The sequence below is a fragment of the Protopterus annectens genome, chromosome 1.part1 (assembly GCF_019279795.1).
Source record: "Protopterus annectens isolate FY-2018-M chromosome 1.part1, PAN1.0, whole genome shotgun sequence".
Taxonomy (NCBI): domain Eukaryota; kingdom Metazoa; phylum Chordata; order Ceratodontiformes; family Protopteridae; genus Protopterus; species Protopterus annectens.
The window spans coordinates 295,169,738-295,196,345 of record NC_056726.1 but is presented as its reverse complement, the minus strand read 5'-3'; the positions used below and the strand labels follow the sequence as shown (position 1 = coordinate 295,196,345).

Here is a 26,608-nt window from a genome sequence, read left to right as displayed (position 1 = left end):
TGTTGATAACATCCATGATAATTCCTTTCATGGCTTAGCAAATAAGACTAGTCAGAATAATAGGTCTGTGGTTTCCAGGATCTATTGAAGGTCCTCTTTTATGAAGGGTATTACCATCGCAGTACTCCATTCATGTGTCACAAGGCCTGTTTTAAGACTACAGTTAAGTAACGACTCCAGGGGGTACTGATAAGCCATACTTTAGACTGTTCAGGAGGCATCCTGGGTTATTATCATGGCCCAATGAGGCAGTGTTCTTGGCTTTAGAAAACACAGCTAGTACATGCTCTCTAGTTCTAATTGGAAGAGTTATACTTGGGGGAATCTTTGTGGGGATGGTGAGAAGTGAGAGAAGGGTAAAGTTGGAGATGAATTTGTCTGCTAACAAGTTTGCTTTGTCATCAGGCTCAGTGAATGTGGCACCATTAACCATCAGTTCAGCACATTGCTGTGTTCTGCCCTTGAGGTTTCTGGCACAGTTGAAGAATTTCTTATGGTTATGTTTCACCTGGGAGGCTATCTTAACCTCAGTGTTGACTTTGCTTGACTTAATTAGCCTTCTTAGTTGCCTATTTAGTTTGATGAGAAGAATTTTATCTTTATGGGCATTACCCTTCCTGATTTTTGCCATAATTCTTTTTCTTTTGTTGTATATCCTGTTTAATTTGGAATGCCACCAGGGGAAATATGTTTCTGGGCTTACTTCTGGCAGGTACATCAGCCTCTGTGCAGTCAGTCACGGACATGGCTGTACAGAGTTTTAAAGAGCAATTAAGCATAGGCTACTGTGTTCTCTGGGTTTGGGGGGGGCACTGAATTTTAATACACTAGCGTTTAATAAAAAGTGGTTTGCACTCAAATATTTCCTAACTGTTACTGTTTTTAATTGTTTTAGGGAGATGATTTTAGCTTTGAAGGAGACAGCTTTATGGTTGGATCTTACTAGGGAGAATAAAACACTGGGGTGCAGCATTCTCCCATATTTGTGATCACAAGATCCAGTATGTTGGAGTCTATACTGGACACATTCACTATGGTGTTTGGACTTAGAAGTCCAGGAATCTCTGTGCCTGTAGATTTAAGGTCACTTAGGACTCCCAATCTCACCCACTCACATAATTGTTGCTGTACTCTTAAACTTGGTGGCTTTTGAGTTGTCCGCCCCTACTACAAATCTGATTTTGGATACTTCTCTCAATCCCATCTCATCAGCTCATTGTACTGAGTATGGAGAGATCAGTTGGGAAGGCCCACCCCATTAGTCTCTTAAACTTGGATTATGTTCTATTTCCTCTCTTCCCACTTACTGAAAAAAATGCACTTTATTCAGCTGCTTTTACTGTATCTGTTCTTCTTCCTACGTTATTACTTTATTGTGCTTTTTGCTGCTTGTTCTTAAAGTGCTCAGTTGCACTTATTCTGCTGTATTTATTACTGTTAGTAGCCTGATTAAATTGTAACTGTTATTGTAAGCCTCTTAGTTTTGATTTAAGCACTTGGGCTTCAAACTAGTTATCTTACCTAAGGACAGTTTGCAGTCTACACTCTTGTGACAGGAATGGTAGCTTACATCATTCTAAGCTGGAAATTGCTGGTTAAAGGCTTATTTTGTCTGTCATTCTAAAAGTATATTAGTTCCAGTTTAAGCACTTGGTATTCATGCCAGTTATTTTACATTAAAAAGATTTGTAGAGTACACTCTTGTGGGAGGAAAGGGTAGCCTACACACTTCTGAGCAGGGAATTGCTGCTGAAGGCTTATTGTGGCTATTATTCTAACTGCCTTAGTTCTGATTTAAACACTTGGGTTCCAAACTAGCTATTTTACATTAGGAAAGTTTGTGATCTACAACATTGTGGGGAGAAGAGGGTAGCCTCCACCTTTCTCAGCTGGGAATTGCTGGTAAAGGCTTACTGTGCCTGTTATTCTAAGTGCCTTTGTTCTGGTTTAAGCAGTTGGGTTCCAAACCAGTTATTTTACATTAGGAAAGTTTGTGGTCTACACTCTTGTGGGAGGAGAGGGTAGCCTTCACACTTCTGAGCTGGGAATTGCTGATGAAGGCCTTATGTGCCTGTTAGTCTAAATGTCTTTCTTCTGGTCTGTGGTCTGCACTCTTGTGGCATTACTGTCTAGACAGATTTTTTTAACTACTAGTACATCTAGTTTGATCACAGCTGAGCACTGATCATCAAGTTCCCTGTTTAATTGACTTGTTCAATATTTAAGTTTACCTCACTCCTAATAGATCAGTACCATGGATATACATTTCCTAACTCTCTCTGTTGCCAGTCTGGTTGAGATGGGTATTCTCAGGCACTGTAGCAATTCTGTCATGTACAATGACAACCCACTTATTCTTAATAAAACAGATATTGTATTTGAGAGGTGTAAATACACTTTAATGCTGGAGGCAACTCTCTCTCATACAACCAAAACTAATCCTATAAAGGTTGTGAGTAACACTTGCACCACACCTGTGGCACAGGGTAAAGACCTTACACATAAAACCACTTATGCTGAGGCACTTAAAGGTAACCTTCCTAAAATACTAAGACCTCCTGCACAGTACAATAAAAGAAAGGGTACTCAGCCATCACATAAACACTCCATTAAGGCACTACCCACAGCTACACATAGTAAACTGAATCTATTGCCTCCACTGCTAAGCCCTTAAGGCAAACCAGAACACAGCCAAATTTCCTGGTCATTGGTGATTCTATAGTGAGGCACACCAATGCCCCCCTCACCAGACTGAGTAAAGAGAGAGTCACGGTTAACTGCCTTTCTGGGACTAGGATCTATCAAGTCACACAGGTACCCATGTCTCTGAATCACAGGTACCAGTATGACTCTGTTATAGTCCACATGGGTGTTAATGATCTGAGATGTACGTTCCTTGTCTATATGAAGCGAGACATGATCAGCTCACTGATTATGTGACTCAGGCAGGAATGAGCCTAGCACTAAGCAGCATACTACTTTCTCCAAGGATGATGACATGTTACCAACAGAAAATGATTGATTTTAACAACTGGCTTAGCTTCTGGTGTCAATTCGGGGGGGGGGGGGCAATATTTGACAGCCCGGGGGGACATGGTTGATAGACCATGCTGCTTTGCCAGGGACGGTCTGGATTTATCCCCTCTAGGCTTTCGGACACTGGCAAAAACCTTTTCAAATCCCATAGTGCCTTTATTAGGCAATACCAAACTGATAAACCTACCAACTTAATTGAACCTATGAACAAATATTTGAAGGTGGTACTGCACATCTTTATAAGAAACTCCACTCCTTGAAAGCCTTCTTCTCCCTGGAGAGTATACACATCTGTGTAGTAATGGAGACATGGTTTAAAGTCACTGACAGCACCCCAGCAATGCAAGATTATAATGCCTTTCACACCTTTAGACCAGCTACTGCACAGGAGGGAACTAAAGGTGGAGGAGTGCCAGTCTATATTAAGACTAATTTCACATCCAGACTAGTTAAAGTGTATGACCCAGTGGAATTCATACATGTGCAACTCATCATAAACAGGATGTTGTACCATATCCTTGCACCATATAGGCCCCCCTCCAAGTCCCAGGAAACCCATACTAACTACCTCAATGTACTAGAGTCCCTCACCATTCAATACAATATGATATTCATAGGGTATCGCAACTACCCCTCTACAGAATGGGAATCCTACACCACTTCTAATGCACAAGCCCAGCAATTCCTAAACTTTGTTAATACCAACATCCCGGAACAGTTGGACCATTCTCCTACCAGGAGTACAAACATCCTTGAACTTGTATCACGAACATGGGGGGGGGGGGGGGGGGTGCCAATGTTCCTCACCAAATGTAATATCTTCACTCATCAGATCTGACCATAGGCAGCATTACTTGAAATAAAAATTAAATCCGGGGATTCAGCAAAACCAAAAACCTTTAGGAACTATTCCAAGGCTAACCTCTCGCTACTAAGCAACACTTTGGCTAAATTCCAAGCACCCCCAAAGCCAGTGAGCACTAAAGCATACAATGAGTTATTTACAAAATCGCTGTACAGCCATATTGATAGCTGCATAGACAGAGTCGTGCCCACTCATACTAAAAATAAGGCAAACTCAAAAGAAAAGCCACCCTGGTGGAATCAATCTTTCAATCAATTATACAACAAGAGAAAAAAATCTTGGCCAAGCGTAGAAGGAAGAAAGCCAAACATACTAAAAGGCCCCTGACCAATCTAAACAGGCAGCTAAGAGGGTTAGATTAATACTTCAAAGGCTAAATTTGAAGAAAAAGTAGCTTGTCAGGCAAAGGACAACCACAAAGTTTGCTATAGCTATGTCCATAACCTGAGAGGAAATATACAATGTGCAGAACTTATTGTAAATGGCATCACCCACACTGAACTGGAGGCCATTGCCAACCTTTTGACTGACAGGTTCAGCTCAAATCCCCCCCCCCCCCATAATTCAAAACAAATACCACATAACAGGTCATTAATGCACTTTCCAAGGCCAAAAATACTGCATCGATGTGCCCCCGATAACATCCTGGGATGCTTAATAAATAGCATGAAACATGAGCACTCTGGTCCACTTGAATCACTTTTCAGCTACAGCCTTCAGTCAGGTTTTGTGCTCAAGGAATGAAAGATGGCTACAGTCATTCCCCTGCACAAAGGAGGCCTAACCATTGATCCGGGTAACTACAGGCCCATAAGTCTTACCAGCCTCATATGCAAGGCCATGGAAAGAATCATCATGGACATGATAAATGAGGACATATATAACCTGCAAATGCTGGACCCATCAGAATTCAGCTTTGTTAAAGGTGGGTTATGCTTATTAAATCTTGTGGATTTCTTTTTCAGAGGGTCACCAAAGCACTGGACGAAGTTAAGACTGTGTACACAGCTTACCTTGACCTAGCCAAGGCTTTTGATAAAATACCTCACTCAGGAATTATAGACAAGCTCACTAATTTAGGTATAAACCCTTTTATCACCTGCTGGCTAGCCAACTGGCTCACTGATAGGACCCAGGAGGTCAAAATAGCTGAGGCCGCCACCACTAACAGGCCAGTCACTAGCAGAGTGCCCCAAGGTTTGATATTGGGCCTGCTCCTTTTTGGTATCTATTTCTCTGAAATGGAATCAAATACTGAAGGTTTACGGCTGACTAAGTTTGCAGGTGATTGCAAGCTAGAGGTTATCATCATCTCCCCTGCAGACACTAGCATTCTTCGAGAAGGTCTATCACTGACTAATAAATGGTGCCAAAGCCATGGTCTTAAACTCAATGCTAAGAAATGCAGAACTGTACCCTTTGGGAAATTAACCAACATGGCTAATTATCATGTTGATAATACACCCCTAAAAGTCGACCCAGTGGTCAGGTTTGTGGATACTCAAGTAGACAGTAGCCTTACCTTTGACCACCACATGGTCACAGTGGTGATGAAATACTTTTATGTTGTGCAGCTTACAAGTAAGGGCATGCCATCTAGGTCCAAAGAAGTCATTATCCGACTGCACTCTGCCCTTATCAAACCAATCACAGAGTACAATTCTCCCTTTGGTATGTACCTGACCAGGCATATGCAGCAACTAGAGCAAACTCAAAGGTTCCTTACAAAAAGAATACAAGGCATAACAAACCTGCCTTATGCAGAGCAACTTAAAGCCCTTTCCACTCTACTCAGTCTCCTACGGGTTGCTGAGGGGTGTTCCATGACTGGCTTACAAGGCATCCACAAACCCCACACTTATGAATCATTTTCATAAGTCAAAGAGTACCAGAAATACAAGGTCTAGGGAGCTGAATTTTGTCTGTGACATAAACAAAACATGCTGGAGAGACAGATATGTGTCCCAGAGACTGCCCCTCCCATGGAACAGGCTTCCTATCCATGTTAAGCTGAGTTTGTCTATTACCCAGTTTAAGCACAACCTAGACAAGTGGGTGGGGAATAGGAAATTTACACTGGGCCTGACACCCATGTCCCTTATGGATAGAGGTAACTTAGACATGCCTGGCCCTCAATGTCCTATTTGAATGCAGAACATCATTATCCTTTCAGGAAAACTTCACTAGGCCTAAAAAGGTTCCTTAGGTTGACAGCTTACTAAGAGTCTATGAATCTATGAATCTACAGTGGGGTAATTAAATTCTCCTAAGAGTACGGTGTTAATTTGGATGGTAAGTGTCTCCAGTAGGTCCAAGTATGTATTGTGAGCTTCTTGGAACATGGAGGGTAACCTATAGCTGGAAAGGATTTTGTCTATTGTGATCTGTATGTGGAAAAACTCCATTATACCATCCTGTTCGACCAGCCTAGGGGGTATCCTTGTAATTGAGGTATACTGAGACACATACACCTTTAGCCCTTGTCTGTGCAGCTACTGGTCTAAAAATGTGGAAGGTACTGAAACCTTGCACTGCTACAGCAGTATCTGCTGCTTTAAACAGTGTCTCAGTACCTGCACATATGTCTATATTCTCAAGTGTGAGGTGGGCTTGGAGGGAGTGCAGATTTTTATTTAGGCTGGCATTGAGTAGTAACACCTTGAGGTTCAGTTGAGTTGATTTTGTCAGTAGATTTACCAATTTGGCATTTACTAAAAAAGGCACTATGGAGTGAATAAACTTTTATCCAGTATTCAAAAGCCTAGAGGGGAAAGGTGCAGCCCATGCTTGACAAAGCAATGTGATATGTTAACCATGTCCTTCCTAGCTGACAAATACTGGATCCCCTTATAACGACACCAGGAAGTTGCTGAAATTGATCATTTTTACTCATATCATGGCATCATCCTTGGTGATGGTAATATGCTGCTCAGTGCTAGGCTCATTCCAGCCTGAGCCACAGTCTGAAAGCTCCATAATGTCTTTTTTCATATAGTCCGGGGAGGTACATCTCAGGTCATTTACATGGACTATGATGGAATCATACTGGTACCTGTGGAAAAATGACTTGAGTGCAAGGATGATTTGATGAATTCTGGCTCCAGATAATCAACAGGTATCTTCTCCTTGTTTAGTCTGGTTAGAGGGGCATCGGTACATCTTACAATGGAGTCCCCTATGATGACAATCCTGGGAAGTGTGTTTGCTTGTCTTATGGGCTTAGTGTTTGGGGCTCCACACTGAGAGTGAGGTACAATCATTGCTTAACGTGTCAAGACTTTGCACTGCTTCCTAACATTACAATAATGGCAGTTGGCATGCCAGTTACTACACTTTGCAGTTTCATGGGGCTGATCTCCATGCTGCAGAAAATTTGCTTAATTTCAGTTCTAACTTCTATGGTTGAAGTGGGTCATGTACCTTAGGTCCAGTGTGGGAAAAATCTAATTTGCAGTGGCAGTAGAATATTCAGCAGAAACTGCAATGTCACAATGCAGTCCTTTCATTTAGTCACAAAGGACCAAATGGTGTCTGCCAAAATGCTCCACCTGCTGAGTCTGCTGTCCTCTCCTAAAACCTGATGGCGGTACCCTGAGACTGCTAAAATCTGCAAAAAAGTGACAGATGCAGGGCAGTTATCAACAAAATGTATCTTTACTAGTGTGATACTGAATTTAATTAATCAGTTGTTCAGGATCCATCCAAAAATGTCACATTTTCGGTGAATAGACGGGTCATAGTAGGTTATGAAACTATTTTATTCTGAGACCACTACAGATCAGATCAACATTCACTTCACCTTTATTGCACAGACCTTACATTGTCCAGTTACATGATAACAGCAATATGTCATTAATCAGCAAAGACTGAACTAAACACTGTTTAATATTGTACTTCTGAGGTAGGATACCCTATAAGACTGTACAATGTTTAGCTTAAGTTAGGGCATCCCAAAAAGTGCTTCAAGAATTCATCATGTGATTGTATATGTATATTGTGTTATATGTTTGATCATTGTTTATGCATACTGTCTAGCCTTTTGGCCTGGGTCACTGCCAAAGAGTCTTAGGACCAGGCAACTTACCTGGTTAACAAATGAAAATAAATAAAGAATGAAATCCCCCATTAAGAAGCTAAGTGACACAATACAGCATTAACAGACTTCTGTAAGGAATATGCTGTAGCTAATGTTTAATAAGGAGGACCACAGGTTTGCTGCCAGTTATCAGCTCCTAGCCCAAAAAGTTAGGGTCACTGTCTTTTGCACTTAGGGCAAAGTCATCAAATGTGCAGAATATACCCCACCTCCAGCTCTGTTGCACAGTTTTTGAATTTGAAAAACATGGTACCCATTTTTTTTCTTTTAGTCATTTATTAACAGACTAACTCTACTACGCACAAGTGACTACTTCAGGGGGTGACAGAGAAGCACTATTTGGTCAACTGACTGGTTCAGACACATAGTAGACAACTGCAGACTAATGGAATCAAACCCAAAGATGAAGCTGATTAGTAGCTCATAACCTTAATCCTCTGTGTTAAACTGTTAGATAAGCCTATGAGGCAGTGAGGTCTTCTGGTTTATGCTCTATGCACATTAGGTGGGGTGGGGTGGGGGGGGGGGGCTTCTGTGGAGCAGGAAGCCCTGACCATAACCTAAAAAAAAAAATGGCTGATTAGTGACTTGGGAGGTGAAGGAATTAGGGGAGGGTGGGAGTAAGCAGCCAATGTCAACTAGTCTAAGCGAGAGATGGTCTGACCCACTGCAGTGACAGCATCTACTTGAAATAGAGGTGCAAAACATGCAGTGTAATGGCTAGGGATATGCATCTAGCTTTGCAAAACCATGTTCATGTGGTAGCCTTTATGTAGTGTTTGTGGTAATGTGCATATCCACAGAAGAAAACACAAGAGGTACATAAATCTGTCAAAGTGCACAACAATCACTGCAAGGGGTTAAAGTAAAACCCCTGACTGCTGCCTGAATGATGGCCCCCTCCTTTGCCCCCCTGCATTTGGGTCTCACCCCTCAGGAGAATGAATGGTAAGAAACCAGATGATCCCTCACACAGAACCACTCGCATTTGTTAAACATCTGAGTCTAATATCTAAAAACAATGGATTTTCTTAATGGTTTACTCTTTTACTTTATAATTATACATGAGCTGATAGTCGATAATTCTCATCACCTCTGGTCAAAAGAGGCTCTGGATATTATTCTGGTTCAGAAATTCTCAGCTAGTGAATCAGCTTTTGTCAGAGCCCTGTTAGATTACCCTCTGAAAATGCATACAGGCATTGCACTACAGGGGAAAACACATACTATTCCTAATCAGCTGAATCTGTACATAACAGTTGAAACACTTGTGCATAAACTGCCTGTTTGTTGTGCTATTTGTTAAAGCTATACTGGTGGAATGACAGGTAATAACCACAGTGAGCATATGCAAGACAAGATAAAAAATTAACATTTTCTCATTAACTAAAGTTGGGGAAAACAGACGTGATGAAAATGTGTGTTAATTTAATGGTTACCTAATGTACAAATAAATGTTTAATGGTTTACCCTGCATATATTCCACAGATCAAAGTATTATTAGTTAATGATCCACATATGCAGATATTTGGTATAACTGGTGCAGCTAAAACCCATGTAAGGAAAATCTGCCAACTTTTCAGTGGGTATTAGGTAATACCTAGGTAAGCACTAGGTGTTACAACTTATTATGTACTTTTGTAACATACCACAGCTATGTGAGGTGATCAGCAAACAAACCTTTACTGTCTTCTTCCATGACAGCAATACTAGAGTAATTGTAGAAGTTTTTTTTTTTCAGGGGAGAGGGCAGCTGTTTAGACATTCATAAATCTAATTGCGGACAAATTAAAGGAACCTGATGAGATTTGTGCTAAGATGTATTTAGTGAATTATATTCCAATAACGATAAATGTAGAGCAGGCATTCTATCATGTTTTAAGAGGCAGTATTTTAGAAAGGTAGCCTGGCATATCCCCTTTGCTAAAGGAACTATCAGGACAGATGTATGATCCTTAACAGAAGCAGCTCTGGTACCAAATTGGTTGGGTCCACAGGCTCACAAGTTAGCTGATAAGCTACTGCCCTTCATTTAGTTTAAAGCCATATTGATATTATATGAGTGTGCGTGTGTGTGCCTATGTACACAGACAGATGCACTGATGCATGGAACAGACTACCAAATTGCACTAAAGTAAGTACTAGTTTAGATATTTTTAAGAACAGCCTGGATACTTATTATAGGAACAAGTGTTTTGGTATACTGGTAGGCTAAAAGGGCATTAATGCCCATTCTATATCTGTTTGTATATATGTACATACTGATAATAATACATAGATAGATGAAAGCACTCAGTATCTAATTAAAATGTGTTTTTTGTTTCAAAGGAGGTCTCTTTTTGTTGTTTTTGTGCCTGTTTTGTGTTAGTTTTGACTGCTTTACAGTGGATATAAAAAGTTTACACACCCCTGTTAAAATGCCAGGTTTTTGTGATATAAAAAAATGAGACCACAATAAATAATTTTAAAACTTTTCCCACTTTTAATGTGACCTATAACCTGTACAATTCAATTGAAAATCAAACAAATCTATTAGGGGAAAAAAAATAAAAAACATACAATACACTGGTTGCATAAGTGTGAACACCCTTAAACTAATACTTTGTTGTGTGAGCACACCCTTAAACTGATACTTTGTTGAAGCACCTTTTGATTTAATTACAGCATTCAGTCTTCTTGGGTAGGAGTCTATCAGCATGGCACATCTTGACTTGGCAATATTTACCTACTCTTCCTTGCAGAAGCACTCCATATCTGTCAGACTGCGAGGGCATCTCTTGTGCACAGCCCTCTTCATGTCAGCCCACAGATTTTCTATTGGATTTAGGTCTGGGCTCTGGCTGGACCATTCCAAAACTTTCTTCTGGTGAAGCCATTCTTTTGTTGATTTGGATGTATGCTTGTATGCCTGATGTTCAGCTTGTGTAATGTTATCACAGTCCTCCACTCTGGTGCAATCTCCGAGTTGGTATATTTAAGTAGGCGTGAGATGGGGGCACATCCCCCCACATTGTGGGGTGGGGGGGGGGTGAAGCCCCCCACTTCATTTTGTCTGTTGATTTGTTTTGGGGGTTTTTTTTTTGGTTTTTTGGGGGGGTTGTAATGGTGTACAGTACATTTTAGCTGTTAGCCACTGGCTTTGTGATGGCTGGCCAACTATAACTTTTTGAAATTCCTTGTTTCGAGATTCTGGGGTTTTGCTTAGATGAACATTGGCTTAAAAGCTGTCAAGTATATTGTACTCAACATTTTAAGTGTTCTTTCATCTAATATAGACATCACTGTCAACTGTCATGTTGAAAGGTGAAATTCCTTCATTTTCAGCTTTCTAGCAGACACCTGAAGGTTTTGGGCCAAAAGTGGCTGGTATTTGAACTGTTCATAATTCCCTCCACCATGAATAAAGCCCCAGTTCCAGCTGAAGAAAAGCAACCGCAAAGCATAATACTGCCACCACCATGCTTCACCATGGGGATGCTGCTCTTTTGGTGATGCAAAGTATTGTTTTTGTGCCAAACGTACCTTTTGGAACTGTGACCAAAAAGTTAAACCTTGGTCTCATCAGACCATAACACATTTTCCCACATGCTTTTGGGAGACCTGATGTATCGTTTTACACATTTTAGCTGGGCCTGGAAGCGTCTTGCAACCCTACCACATAGTCCAGACATATGGAGAATGTGGGAGATTGCTGTCACATGTAGTACACAACCAGTACTTGCCAGAAATTCCTGCAGCTCCTTCAGTGTTGCTGTACATCTCTTGGCAGCCTCCCTGACCAGTTTTCATCTCGTCTTTTCATCAATTTTGGAGGGGCATCCAGTTTTTTGCAATGTCACTGTTGTTCCATATTTTCTCCACTTTTTGATGACTGTCTTCACTGTGTTCCATGGTATAGCCAATGATGTGGAAATTTTTTTGTAGTCTTCTCCTGACTGATACCTTTCAACAATGAGATCCCTTTGATGATTTGTAAGCTCTATGCAAACCATGGCTTTTGCTGTAGCAGGCAACTAAGTAAATGTCAGGAAAATCTTACTAGGCCAGCTGAACTTTATTTGGGGTTAATCAGAGTCTCTTTAATTGATGGCAGGTGTGTACCCAAGAAGACTGAATGATGTAATTAAATCAAAAGGTGCTTCAACAAATTGTTATTTTAAGGGTGTGCACACACAAAGTATTAGTTTAAGGGTGTGCACACTTATGCAACCATAGTATTGTACATGTTTTATTTTTTATATTTTTCCCCTAACATATTTGTTTGTTTTTTTTTCAATTGAACTGTACAGGTTGTAGGTCACATTAAAAGTGGGAAAAGTTTTGAAATGATTTATTGTGGTCTCATTTTTTAATATCACAAAAACCTGGCATTTTAACAGGGGTGTGTGAACTTTTTATAGCCACTGTGTGTGTGTGTGTGTGTGTGTGTGTGTGTATATATATATATATATATATATATATATATATATATATATGTATGTGTGTGTGTATATATAGAGAGAAAGACATAGAGAGAGCGAGAGATAGGTAGATGTGGATGCCTGTCATTTAACTGGATGTCACTTTCGTTGAATGTCATCTCAGTGTGCTGAAATGACTGAAAAGAATGACCATTTGAGTGAAAGTCCATTTCATTAAGTGCAGTAGCTGCATCTATATATGAAGAAGCTTTATCTGGTGATTGATGTCATCTATAGAAACAATACTAGTAGTCGCTATTTATCTGCATGTTGACAGTAATTCCCTGTGTGTGGTAGTTTCATTTTTCTCCCCAGTTCTGCAACCATGGGGTCAGTACAGTTAAATAAGGGTTGTGTGAGAGTATTCAAGGGAGGTTTGCTGCCCCTACAAAAAATATTTTTGAAACATTTTCCCTTGAGTGATTTTTCACTGTATGGATGTTTCAGCTATTGGGAATTTGATTAAAATGTGTTTCAATGAAATGGGTTTTCAACCATTTCAATGTAGTGGTTTGTGATTCAACTAAATAGACGTTCAACAAAGTGTCATATAATCCAGGCAGTTAATGCACAGGATTAAGGCAATGAATTGTTAAAGAGCTTCTTCCTGTAACCAATGGACACCGGGTTTAATTCTTTCTACCTCCATTTGCCTATGTCTTGTGTGACTCTGTGCAGGTCATGTAGCCAGTCAGTGCTTCTGGGTCAACCCTGAAAAGGGACACTTATGTCCAGTGGGCTTTGCCACTTAACAAATGTATAAAAAATAAACAAAAAGTTTTTGTATTTATGTATTGTGTAATGAATCTGTTGCATTTTTATTTATTATTAAGATTTGTTTTTAATATTATGTTCCCCAATTTGCTGTTAACTTCCCCAGTGAAGAACATTTCCTTCCTGATGGGACATAAATGGAGGACAAAAGGAAAGCAGGTCATGGCATAACAGCTTAAGATGGTATCAAAGAAGAAGGCAGGCAGAGGATAATTTGCTGCTGATAGACACACGAACATCTACTAACTCCAAGGTATTAAAGAAATACAAGTAATCCTACAGGATGTGTATTGTGTGTTTGTGTTGGGGGGGGGGGGTTAAAGACAAAATATCTGAAAGTATTTTGCCAGGTATTTATGATAACAGAACTGTCAGTGAGAACACTGGCTCCAGATGATTGGTCATTGTTGTTGACATATCCCAAACGCATAAGCAAAAATGAATGGATAGATAGGATCAGTGCTGCCAACTCTGAAGAGTGTGAAGGCCATAGTAATCATACATTAAAAGGTCAGAATGTCTACAGATGTGGTGTGGGTTTATGCAATCAGAAAAAAAAATGCTGCAAACGCCCGAAGGAATTGTCTGCATTTAGATTAAATTTCTGCTAATAAATTAGACCCTGAGTCTGACATGAAAGACTGCATATGTCACAGCAGTAAGCATTTAAACTGGCATAGTGTGAAATGCTTAAAAAGAAAGTTCTACTTAGCATATGTACAGTGTCTATTCTAGTACTGAGGCTGCACCACAGCACAGGTCTCAAGAATCCCACCAAAAGTATCAGGTCTACTTAGCATATGTACAGTGTCTATTCTAGTACTGAGGCTGCACCACAGCACAGATCTCAAGAATCCCACCAAAAGTATCAGGTCTACTTAGCATATGTACAGTGTGTCTATTCTAGTACTGAGGCTGCACCACAGCACAGATCTCAAAAATCCCACCAAAAGTATCAGGTCTACTTAGCATATGTACAGTGTCTATTCTAGTACTGAGGCTGCACCACAGCACAGGTCTCAAGAATCCCACCAAAAGTATCAGGTCTACTTAGCATATGTACAGTGTCTATTCTAGTACTGAGGCTGCACCACAGCACAGATCTCAAGAATCCCACCAAAAGTATCAGGTCTACTTACCATATGTACAGTGTCTGTTCTAGTACTGAGGCTGCACCACAGCACAGATCTCAAAAATCCCACCAAAAGTATCAGGTCTACTTAGCATATGTACAGTGTCTGTTCTAGTACTGAGGCTGCACCACAGCACAGATCTCAAGAATCCCACCAAAAGTATCAGGTCTACTTAGCATATGTACAGTGTCTATTCTAGTACTGAGGCTGCACCACAGACCAGATCTCAAGAATCCCACCAAAAGTATCAGGTCTACTTAGCATATGTACAGTGTCTATTCTAGTACTGAGGCTGCACCACAGAACAGATCTCAAGAATCCCACCAAAAGTATCAGAGGCTAGGAAATCGAAGTTAGAAGAGATTTGAATGTAATAACATATTTTTTCAAGTACTACAGCCTGTCTATGTAAAATAAAGGTACGAATAAAGGTATGTGGACATTCATTTCAACATTAGGCAGCTATGAAGGATAAATGAAGTCATTAGGATGACAATTTACAGCTACAGAAAGATTTAAGTTCATTTATCCTAGGCTGTTTGGAAGGCATGTTCTGTGAGATCTAGAAGTTACCCCATTTTTCTCAAAAGCCTTCCAAGTGTAACCATCCAAAAGAAGAGATGGATGATAGCAAGGTGACAACTGAAAGAAACAAGCATTAGGCATCAGAAATCCAATTAACTCACATCGTCCAGGTCTGCAGACTTGTGTTCAATACTCACTATTTCTTACTGAGAATTTACACAACATTGGTAATACATGTACACCTTCATCCTTTCCTTCCAAAATGTTATCTGTTTATTTAATTGACAAATGAACTGTGGGAAAGAAGGGCTAGTAAATATAATCTAGACACTGTTCAAAAAATACAGCTAGCAGAATGTTGTAGCCCTTGATACATCAGTACTGCAAATGTAATGCTTGCACTGCATAAAACATAAGAGCTAAAAGCAATGAAGGCAAGTATCTTAGGCAGTAGTGCAAAAAGAACAGCAAGGGCTCACAGTGAAAACAAACAGTACAGCACAGAAAATCACTGAAACTAAACAGAAATCCACACACCTACGTGCATTTATAGTTATAGGCTGCATTACTCCTTCAAGTCTTTTAGAATGCCACAGCCTAGGTTTGAACCTGCTGCCAGAACATTCCATTAACAGCCGCGCTAATTCAGGTCATTAGAAAATGTGTTAGCAAACTTGTGATGGTAATCCTAGGACAGCACTGGTGCAAATGTATTAATCAGGGATTAGAAACCAAATCAATCAGATGAACAGCACACTACCTGTAAATACTGATGAGATCCGTTGAATTTATGGGTCTCTTTCTCTCCCACTCAGGGTCCTTATCCTGCAAAGTTGGGGGATAGCTATCCCTGTTGGTTGCCTGTGCAAAAATATCCCTGAGAGCCACAGCTTGGACATTACCTAAACAAAACAAAGTCTTCATTAGTCTCCTGTAGTAGATGAATACTGTATACTTAAGGACATGAGTACGTTCCTCTCTTTTGTTTAATTTCATTAACGTTTCTGTTTTGTATGCTTCCTTATCTCAAAGAACATTCATTACAGCCCTTCCCTCATGTAGTCGGTTCTCATATTTCTTGTATGAATACATCTCTCAAACAAAACACAATCAATCAATATCACAATGTAACTGACATATTGCCAGGCTGTTCTGGTAAAAGACTTGGTTATTCAAAAATTCAGCCATCAAACATAAGCATGTGCTTCTCAGACAATGAAATGTTTCTAATATAAACATTTCCATCAGTAAAACGACAAGATTTATAAAACTAAAAACGTTAGTTCATCGCACTCGTAGCACCTCAACCAAACAGTCTTTAAGGGAGTCATTTTTTATAAAAATTTCCATCCGCCAATGCATCTAAGAGTTGTGAAAATCTGTGACTAGCTACACCATAAAAACCATTCCATCCACTCTCATGCAAAAGGCTTTACACAACTAATGGAATTCAAGATTTCAGAGACTACCTGTTATACTACATGTGAAAAAGCATCTTAGCTATTGTGTCATGATGAATATTCAGCCAAAGGGCTGCACGCAGGTGGTGAGAAGGGAAAGAACACAGAGTAAAAGACGTACAGGATTTGTGCCAGAAACACAAAGTTGAATGCACAGACTGGGAGAAGTGGTCCTACTCTGCTATCAAAGTCAATAGTTCTGATTCTAAACACATTTTCCAAGGCTGCCTACCAGTGTGTACCTGCAATGTCAAAAATGTCTGACATAAAAGGAAAGGCGGGGGGCAGCCCAAGACACGAAGCTCCTGTTACCTGCTAAGTAAACCTTGTTTATGTCACTACTTAAGGTTTGATCTGTGTTCACATGTTAGAGACATGAAAAATGTATATGAGCAGTCAACATACTATTCAGAATAATTGTGGAGATTTCAGACTTTTGTGAAAGCATTGTTAATACTGCAAGGGAACTGAAGACGGTGAAAGATGAGCTCTATCAACAGAACAGTCCTGTTTTACCATCATCATTAGTAAGTCGGCCAAATCAAATACATATCATAAGACCCTTACACTTTGATGCCTGATAACAGGTCTCAAAAGAATAATTGTTTGATGAAATATGCTCACGCCTCATCTGCTACCTGTCTACTAAAAGGTTAATGTGACTTTCTACTAAAACTGTAATCTAATGGTGAAAGTTCTACAGATATGTACAGCTTTAGCATACTGTGAATTCTAGATACTTGTCAAATGATAAATACCTCGCTGTCATATAGTATATGTTATTGTTAGCTCATGATAATTGTGTAAATGCATGTAATGTGAAGCTTTTCTCCATGGATCTCCACTGAAAATGAGCTTTGCTGTATCAGACTTTACTGGTAATTACTGAAAAGTAACAAAATAAATAAATCTAGGTGAGAAATGAAGTAGAAAGCATTGTTTGAGGAGCTGTGGCTGTCCATGATAACCAGTTTGAGGCCCCGCAGCACAGAGTCAAAGGGATACTTAAGAAGAAAGAGACAGACATAAGCGTTGCTCCTTGACATACAAGGATAAAGCCCTGACTATGCTCTGTATGATCAGAGTTCACCTAATGGATTGTGCACTGAAGTATCCAGTCATGGAACAACAGGAGTCAACATCTACCAGTTCGCCTATCCAGTAAGGAGAAATGAAATGTGACTCTCTGTGCCACTAGCCCAGCAGGAGTGCTGTGGTATTGCAGGCAGCAGCTACAGGGTCAGCAGGCTTATGGCATATGTAAGAAAGGATGGGCTATGCCAGGGCATATGAATGCAAACACAGTTAGATTCCTAGGCAGAGGCTTCTAGCGAAGCCACCAGTTATAGTGTGGTGGATCTTACGGGGAGCAAGAGGACCTTCATGTGAATGGTGCTTAAGAAAAACAGCAGGATGGAAGGCATAACCAACTTCAGATCATTTGTGAACCCCATGACTACAAAGCAAAGCAGTGGGTGCTATAAAAGTAAATAGTGGTGAGCTAAATGTGTATGGCCATAGGCAAATGTTACTGAAGACTCCATATTAAGCAATATCGTATAACCACAAACGCTTAGCAGCATGTGAAGATGTGGCTATACATCCATCTCTCCCCGTGACATCTTGAAGGGATGCAGGTAGATTTTTCTTCAATGAAAAAGCTAAACAGTACTACAAAAAGATCAAAGAGTTCCACCTGAACAATGCCCCAGGATGTGAAACTGACAGAATTACAAGTGAAAGACACAGGCTGACCAATGAGGCACAGCTCCCTCCCAAAAACAGAAAGCATTATGGGAAAAGCAAAACAAAAGACAGGTGCAGAGATGGAGGCAGGCACTGCACTGGTAGAGAGGCAGGGCACATCAGTTGTGGAAAGACTCCTACATCTGACAGGAAGTTCAAATAGTGCTCAGAAAATGTAAACTAAAGAAAGTTAGCGAAGTGCTGGCAAATGGAAAAGGTTAAAGAACAACTGGAAAGGGCCCAGAAAGAAGCAAAGGTTGATAAAAACTGTGATGGTATAAGAGGATCAAATGAGAGGGCAGGGAGGCTGGAGACAAAAACCAAAGAAGAAATTTAATTGTCATTACTTCCCCTCTAAATGGTGAAGTCCTTACACATTGGAGATATATGAATGACTTTAACATATGTGTTTTATTGCCTTTTTTGGAAATAACACCTTTTAAACTCTTATGCTACAAGTGGGAAACCAAGCATTATAATGCATGTTTATATTACCTCATGTATACTGTACTGTTTTTGTAAACATTTTTATGGTGTATGTAATACTTTCTGGAGTTTTTCTCCCCGGGCCTCTGCTGAAAAAGGGCACAAGCTCAGTCAGACATTCCCGATCAACAAATGTCAAATAAATGTTATTGTGTCTTTCGGTTTATCCCGGTTAGGGGTCGCCACAGCGGAACTCCAGTCTGCTAATGTTTGGTAGTGGATTTTTACGTGCCGAGTTACCAGCCCTGACGCACAACCTTCAACGAAGGCACTCTCATTCACGCATGCCTCCACACAGAAGATGGTCTAGCTGAGAATCGAACGGGACAACGTCTTGCTGTGAGCCGACAACGCTACCGCAGCACCACTACCATGGGACTCAACAAATGTCAAATAAATAAGAAATCCAAATGTATGGCTGTCCTGAAGGAAGGAAATGTATGAAGGACAGGCCATGCCTCCAGGTGAGTAGAGATAGGGAATAGAGGCTGGCTTTACATGGATCATACAAAATGAAGCATTTTTTTTTCTACATATGTTTTGCAAAACAGACTGCACTAAGAAAGAAAAGCCTGAGGGTGAGTCACTGGAAGAAATAAGAAGAAGAGCTAGCCTGTTACATGAGGATGTGAGATTCAGTTTGTTGGGCTATAACAGTATGTGTAATACTTGGTGCAAATAAGTACAACTATGAAATGTTAAAGAAATGCTTCCCATGGTACAGGGTTTGATTCCCACAGCCTTCTTTTGTCTACTGTGTGGCTCTGACCAAGTCACTTTCATCAGACAGTGCTTCTAGGCTGTGCCTGAAAAGGGAAACTTGCACAAAGTGTCCATTATCCCACCTAGGACCTCTTTAGACCATGATCCATAAACAGGTAAACAGGTGAGATATGCGAAGGTCAGATCATCAGCCGACCAGATGAAAAGTACAGTTTTGCACCTACCATAAATGTAGATGTTCGAGTGTATTCACTGCTGCAGTCATTACACTTGGGTTATCCTGCCGTCAGGCGGTCCCGCAGTCAGCCAGAGTTCCAAAGTCTTGGTCCGGCGTCGGTTGCTGTCACTTCTTTCCTGACGTCAGTGCGCCAGGGGTATATAAGATGCAGCCAATGCCATTTTCTTCAGTTTTTCTTGCCCCAGATGTCAGGTGCCCCCAAATAGGTAGGCAATACATATTGCTAATAAAACATACATAAAAAGTAAAACCAAAACCTTCAGTTACCAGCAAATACACCACATAGGTAGTATAGGGTAGAAAGGTATAGATAAGCCCCAGCTAAGAAAGAGGGGATGGAGGGAGGGTAACCTGGACTGCAGCAGTGAATACACTCGAACATCTACATTTATGGTAGGTACAAAACTGTACTATGTTCATCGTGTTTCACTGCTGCAGTCATTACACTTGGGTTGAATCCCAAAGCTGAGGTAGGCTGGCTGGTTCTATAGAGGATTTGGGGTGGCTATGAGGCCCTGCAGCACTGCAGTGGCAAAGCCAGCTCTGGATTTAGAATAGAGAGGCAAGTGATAATGTTTGGTAAAGGTGTGCACTGAATTCCAAGTTGCAGCTTCCAGGATATCTTTGGTAGGTACTCCTCTAAGGTAGACAGTTGAAGTGGATGCTGCCCTGGTGGAATGTGGCCTAATGTTGCTAGGTACAGTTTTCCCACGCTGTGTGTAGCAGAAATGGATACAGTGTCCTATCCACTTTGAAATGGTCTGCTTCGAAATAGCCTTTCCCTGTGATCCTGCAGGATATGCTACAAACAATTGCTCAGTTTTCCGGAAAGCTTTTGTTTTGTCCAAGTAGAAACATAGCTGTCTGTGTATGTCCAATGAATGCAGAAGTCTCTCCCCTTTATTCTGGGGATTTGGATAAAAAGTTGGAAAGTGAATAGTTTGGTTAAGAGCTACACTGGAGACCACATTTGGCATAAATGAAGGGTTTGTTCTTAAGGAAACCCTGTCTGGGTGAAAAATGATGAAAGGCTCCACTGCCATTAGTGCCTGTAACTCTGAGACTCTTCGTGCTGAGGTTATTGCCAGAAGCAGAGCAGTTTTCCATGACACATATTTTAATTCTGCTGAATTTGCTGGCTCAAAATGAGGTAAAGTTAGTTTTTCCAAGACAAAATTAAGGTCCCAAGTTGGTGTTGGTGCTCTCCGGGGTGGTCTTATGTTTTTAGCCCCTCTGAGGTACTGTTTTAGCAATGGATTAGAGAAAATAGGAGATCTGTGTTGCAATGAGCCGACATGGCAGAGGCGTGGATCTTAATAGATGAAAAGTATAGGCCTTTGTCCAGCATCTCAGTTAAGTATTGTAATATCTGAGGAATATTTGGGACAAGAGGGTCAAAGCTTTGAGCCTGGTTCCAGGCACAGAATCTCTTCCTCTTTTCTGAATAGGATTTCCTGGTGCTAGGCCTCCTGGCCTCCAAAATGACATCCATAACAGCTTTAGAGAGAGGTGTTGTCTGCTTGACTAAGGAATCTGCCATGCAGCCAGGTTTAAGGTTTTGAGCTGGCTGTGCAGGATCTGATTGTTTTGTTGAGTCAGAAGATGCAGAATTTGAGGTAAAATCCATGGTGGGCCTTGAGCTAATTTCTTTAAGATTGGGTACCAGTGCTGGTGTGGCCAGTCTGAGGCAATCAGGATCATTTTTGGCTTTTCTTCTCTGGCTTTTAGGAGTACCTTTGAAAGGAGAGGCAGTGGTGGGAAGGCATAAACTTTTAGGCTTTTCCAGCTGAACGAGAGAGCATCCACTTTCCATGCTTGTGTGTGGCAAGTCCTTGTGCAAAAATTCTGTAGTTGGCAATTCATTGGGGAGACAAAAAGATCTATGTCTGGGCTCCCCCATTTTTGTGTTATCATGCTGAATACTTGTGGATTTAATTTCCACTCATGAGGATCCATAATGTTTCTGCTTAAGTCGTCTGCTAGAGTATTTTTCTTTCGTGACAGGAATTGTGCTTGCAGATTAACTTGATAGGTTAGAGCTGTGTTCCACAAGGTCATGGCTCATCTGCAGAGGGGGTAAGAATGAGTGCCCCCTTGCTTGTTTATGTACCACATAACTGTGCTGTTGTCTGTAGTAATAGTTGTCCTGGATGCAGAAGGTCCTTGAAAGTTGTTAGGGCATTTTGTACAGCTAGCATCTCTTTTTGATTGATGTGAAGATGCATTTGGTCTGCGGCCCACTTGCCCTGAATACATTTTCCTGCCATGTGTGCTCCCCAGGCATAATCCGAAGCATCTGTTGTTGGGAGTCTGCCTGGCTGTGGGTAGATTGAAAGGCTGTCCCTTGTTGAGGTGACATGCCTGTGCCCACCATCGAAACTCCTGTTGTAGGCAGGGAATAAGTGGTATTACTGTCTCCAAACTGTGACAGTGTTGAGTCCAAACACTTTTAGGTACCATTGTAATTTCCTCATATGCAGTCTGGCATATGGTATTAGTAGTATGCAGGATGCCATGAACCCCAAGGCCTGCAGAATTTCTCTTGCAGGGAGTTGGGTTTTTGTTGCCATCAATTGAAAATACTGAGTCAGTTGTCTTTGCTTCTCTGGCGTGAGATAAGCCATCTGGGCCGTTGTATTTAAGCTGGCACCCAGGAATATTATCTCTTGTGAGTGCACTAGTTTTGACTTCTTTTCGTTTACTGTGTACCCTAGGCAAATTAACAATCTTTTTACAAATGCCAGATGCTTTAAAAGAATGTCCTTGCTCTCTGCTTGAATAAGGCAGTCGTCCAAGTATGGATATATTTGAATTCCTTTTTGTCTGCAAAATGCAATTACTGGTGCCAGGCAGTTTGTGAAGACCCTGGGCGCAGTAGATAAGCCAAAGGGCAGTGCAGAGAATTGGTAATGCATTGAGCCAGCTATGAATCTGAGGTATCTTCTGCAATTTTGTCTGATAGGGACATGCAGGTATGCCTCTTTGAGGTCCAAAGGAACAAGCCAAGCCTTCTTACCAGCAAGAAGAAGACCAGAATACCAAAGTGACAGCCCTTCTTAAACAATTTTTCCAGGTATATTAAAGTTGTAAAAAGTTGTAAAAAATTCCTTTAAGCGCACAAATTCAGATGCACTTTTCGTCGCTGTAAATAACGCATCTTCCTCAGAAGGCAACCAAAGCACAGCAGTCAGGTTCACCTCTTAAATAAGGTAATTTTAAGTGTTTAATTATTCAATTAAAACGTCACTTATTACTTAAAGAGACTGCTAGCATGGTGTGTAAAAACAATACAAGTTACATCCTTTACCCATATAAATCGCAAAACTGGATAATAAGAGATATTAAAACCTATACATATGTATATAGTAAATATTTATGAAGAACCATATTTTATTTATTTCATACATCTTACCATAATAATTTGAAACATCAATTTAATGAAACAAATTTAAAATTACTTCACATAAAACAAGTAAAATATAAACAGTCATAAAACTATACTAAGTGTTTAATAAGGTGCTAAACAGTAAATATATAAACCAAGCGCCTTAAAAACGAGTTAGCCTCACTCCAATGCCCTTGAAACATTTTGGCATATTTACAAATGACAGTATGGGTAGTGACAAATAGATGTTCTACATAAACTTACTGCCCGCTCTTAATTTATAATGATCGATAATTATTCCTGATAGGCGGGATATTTAAATACAAAAAGGCAAAAGCTAAAGCAAGATATTCTATGACCAACATATTTTTCTTAAAGCCTTTCCTATATATAAATGTCTAGTATAAATTGATTATTTTAGTTGGTTATTTTTAGGATTACCATTTGTATGAACCTTTTAAATTGGGGATCTCTAACTTCTAATGATGTAGTTCTATTACCTTTCCAAGTTTTTTAACCTCAATATATATTTAATCGAGGTCATTTTGTTGATTCCTGGATAGTAGTTTGCGTTTGTTCTTAACTGCCAAACTAGTTCCTTTCTCTCCAATTTTAATGGTTCGTACTTGCCTCTAGGGTCTTCACTGATTTGGTCGATAGCTTTAAATTTAAAACTATGACCTTCATTTTCATAACAGTGTTTAGCTAGGGCATTTTCTAATTTCTTTCTAGTAATACTGTAATTATGTTCATAGATCCTTTCTTGCAATCTCCTGTCTGTTTTACCTATATAGAAGGCCGCACACTTCACACATTTTGTCTTATATACAATCTGTCTACTACTACAATTAAGTTTATTTCTAATTTTGTAAGTAGTATTTCTGATTGTGAAGGTGCAGCCTTCCTCAATGTATTTACAAACATTACACATGCCACATTTAACCATCCCAGCATTGGAAACAATGTTAGAGTGTCTAGCTTGTAGCATTTCTTTCAAATTCGTGCCTCTTTTATAAATTATTTTAGGTTTATTAGGCACTACAGCTTTGAGATGACTATCAGAAGATAGAAGCTCCCAGTTCTTAAAAATTATATTTCTAATGTCCTGAGCATCTAAACTAAAACATGTAATAAGGCTGCAAAAGTAATCTAGCTTAACCTCGTTTGTGGCTTCTGGTATCTGGTCATATGCCGTTACTTGAGTACCCCCTAACAATGGTACATAATTACCTACTTGTCTCTTAATCTTGACCTCATTAGCAATCTCCTGAAAGAAATCATAGGGGTATCCCCTTTGAAGAAAAAATTTCTCTAGTAAATTACATTCCTCAAGAAAATCACTATCACGAGTTGTCATCCTTGCCGCTCTCAAAAGCTGACCCTTAATGACTGATTTTTTTTGGTGCAAGGGATGGCAACTCATGAAATGTAAAACATGTTAGAATATGTCTCCTTTCTATATATTCTTGACATATACTTTCTGTTAGTAAAATCTTTCCTCAAGTCCACATCTAGGTACTCTATAGAGTTTTTACTATACTTATGTGTGAACTTAAGAAAGTCTGTACTTGTGTTGAGAGTTGTAATCAGTTGCTCAATTTCAACTACGGTGCCCTCAAATAGCAGGAATATATCATCAAGAAACCTGGTGTAAAACAGAATCTGATTCTTGACCAACTCATTTTCCAAGATTCTTTCCCAAAATGCCATTACTAGATTTGCGAGGCTGGCTCCGCAGGGGGAGCCCATCGCAACGCCAATTTTTTGGTGATATATCTCTTTGTTGAATAATATATAATTATATGAGAGCACCCTGTCGATTAATTCACCCACTAGTTGAATTTCATTGGTAGGTGCACCTAACAGTCTCAACATATGAGCTACCCATTCTATCCCTACTTCGTGTGGAATACAAGAGTAGAGATCTTTAACGTCGACCGTGACAAAAAGACTTTCAGGCATAAAGGGCAAGTTGTCAATTGACCGAAGGAAGGACCATGAGTCCTTTGAGATCTGCTTTTCGATTTTTATATATTTCTGCAAGATTTTGTCAACTACTTTCGAACATGTATAAGTTATGCTGTTCCTCCCATCAACCAAAGGTCTCATAGGTGGATTCTGCAGATCTTTATGTACCTTTGGTATACCGAATAGGACTGGTGTCCTTACTTTCAATTGGCATAGAAAATTGTACATGTCGTTCTCTATCCTCCCTTCTATGTACAGTTCTTCAAATAAAGACTTGACTTTATGGTGTGCCGAGTTCATTTCATTTCATTAATAGACAACTTTAAATAGGTCTCACTGTCTAAAATCTTCAGCATGGGAAGAAGCTGCTGAAGAGTCAACATTTTGAATTTCGGAACATCCAGATAAGTATTTAGAGTGGAAAGGTCCAGTATTGGTCCCTATGCTTTGTCCTTTCTGGGGACCAGGAAAAGTCTTGAGTAAAATCCTTGTCCTTGTTCCTGTTGTGGAACTTTTTGAATAGCTCTCATGTCCATGAGGGCTGTAATTTGTTTTTGTGCCTCTGCCCATTGATTTGGTGGCAAGTCTGGCATTCCTTTTAGCCTTGGTAGAGTGTGAAAGTGGAACCTGTAACCTTGAGACACAATATTCAGAACCCATTTGTCTTGGGTGATTAAATGCCAATTTAGTGAGAAAAGTGCTATTTTCCCCCTAAGGGAGCTTCCAGAAGGTAAGTGCTTGGCATTTGTAGGGGGAAGTCATTGGGACTGTTTCCTATAAGGTTGTGACTTGTCTTCCCCTCCTTTTGGGGTTGAAGCACCGTCGTGGTCTGTAAGAGCCTTGGGGCTGAGATCTGCCTCTTGGACGTCTGTATCTGCCTCTTTGTGGTCTGTCTGACACTGGAAAGGACCAATTTTTGGAGGGACAATTTCTGCTAAATCGAGGTGGCTGTACCTGTAAGAAATCCTTCACTGTTTGCATAGATTTTGCCTTATCCTCCATTTTCTTTAAAACCTCTTCTGCCTTAACACCAAATAAAATATCCTGCTATAAAGGAGCATCCAGTAATTTTGCCTTAACATGATCAGGTAAACCTTGTTCTTTTAACCAAGCATGCCTTCGTATCACAGATTCTGTAACTGCTGCTCTACAAGAAGCCTCTAACGAATCAAAACCACATTGCAGAGTATGTTTTCCCACTTGTTCAGCTGCATGCAATAAATCCTGCATTTCCTTATAGTCAAGATGTTCTGAACTTGTAAGCATTTTCTGTTTTAACAGAGACATTAAATATTGTTGGTATTTAAGCATGTGAAACTGGCAATTTAAAGCCCTCACTGCTAAAGTTGCAGAAGTGTAAACTTTCTTCCCCTATCTGTCTAATGCTCTAGAATCCATGTCAGAGGGAACTGGATTTTTAGCTGTGGAAGCCTTTACCCCTTTGGGACCCTGGGAAATAGTTTCTGGGTCAGCAACAGGGTTTTTATAAAGACATTTGTGAGAGTCAGGGACTCTGTATTACCTGTCTGGCTTGACTGGAGCAGGGGGCAAAGAATCAGGATTTAAACTGGATTCAGAGAACACATCATCCACAATATCCAACGCTGGCGGAATAGCAAGGGGCCTGTGCTGAGGCAATAAAAGAAAGTCTCTGAGCCTTTTCTTGGATTCTGAGTAATCCTGGCCCTCCCAATGGAAACGCTCCCTCATGGT

The 26,608-nt window shown here is 40.3% G+C and overlaps 1 protein-coding gene across 1 annotated transcript in view; it reads right to left on the bottom strand.

Moving 5' to 3' along the window:
• Nucleotides 1-26,608, bottom strand: part of FAM234B (family with sequence similarity 234 member B) — a 1,027,012-nt gene that overhangs the window by 477,875 nt on the left and 522,529 nt on the right. Inside the window, exon 10 of the mRNA XM_044087023.1 lies at nucleotides 15,650-15,791. Coding sequence (XP_043942958.1) covers nucleotides 15,650-15,791 — 142 coding nt within the window. The remainder of the gene's footprint in view (nucleotides 1-15,649; nucleotides 15,792-26,608) is intronic.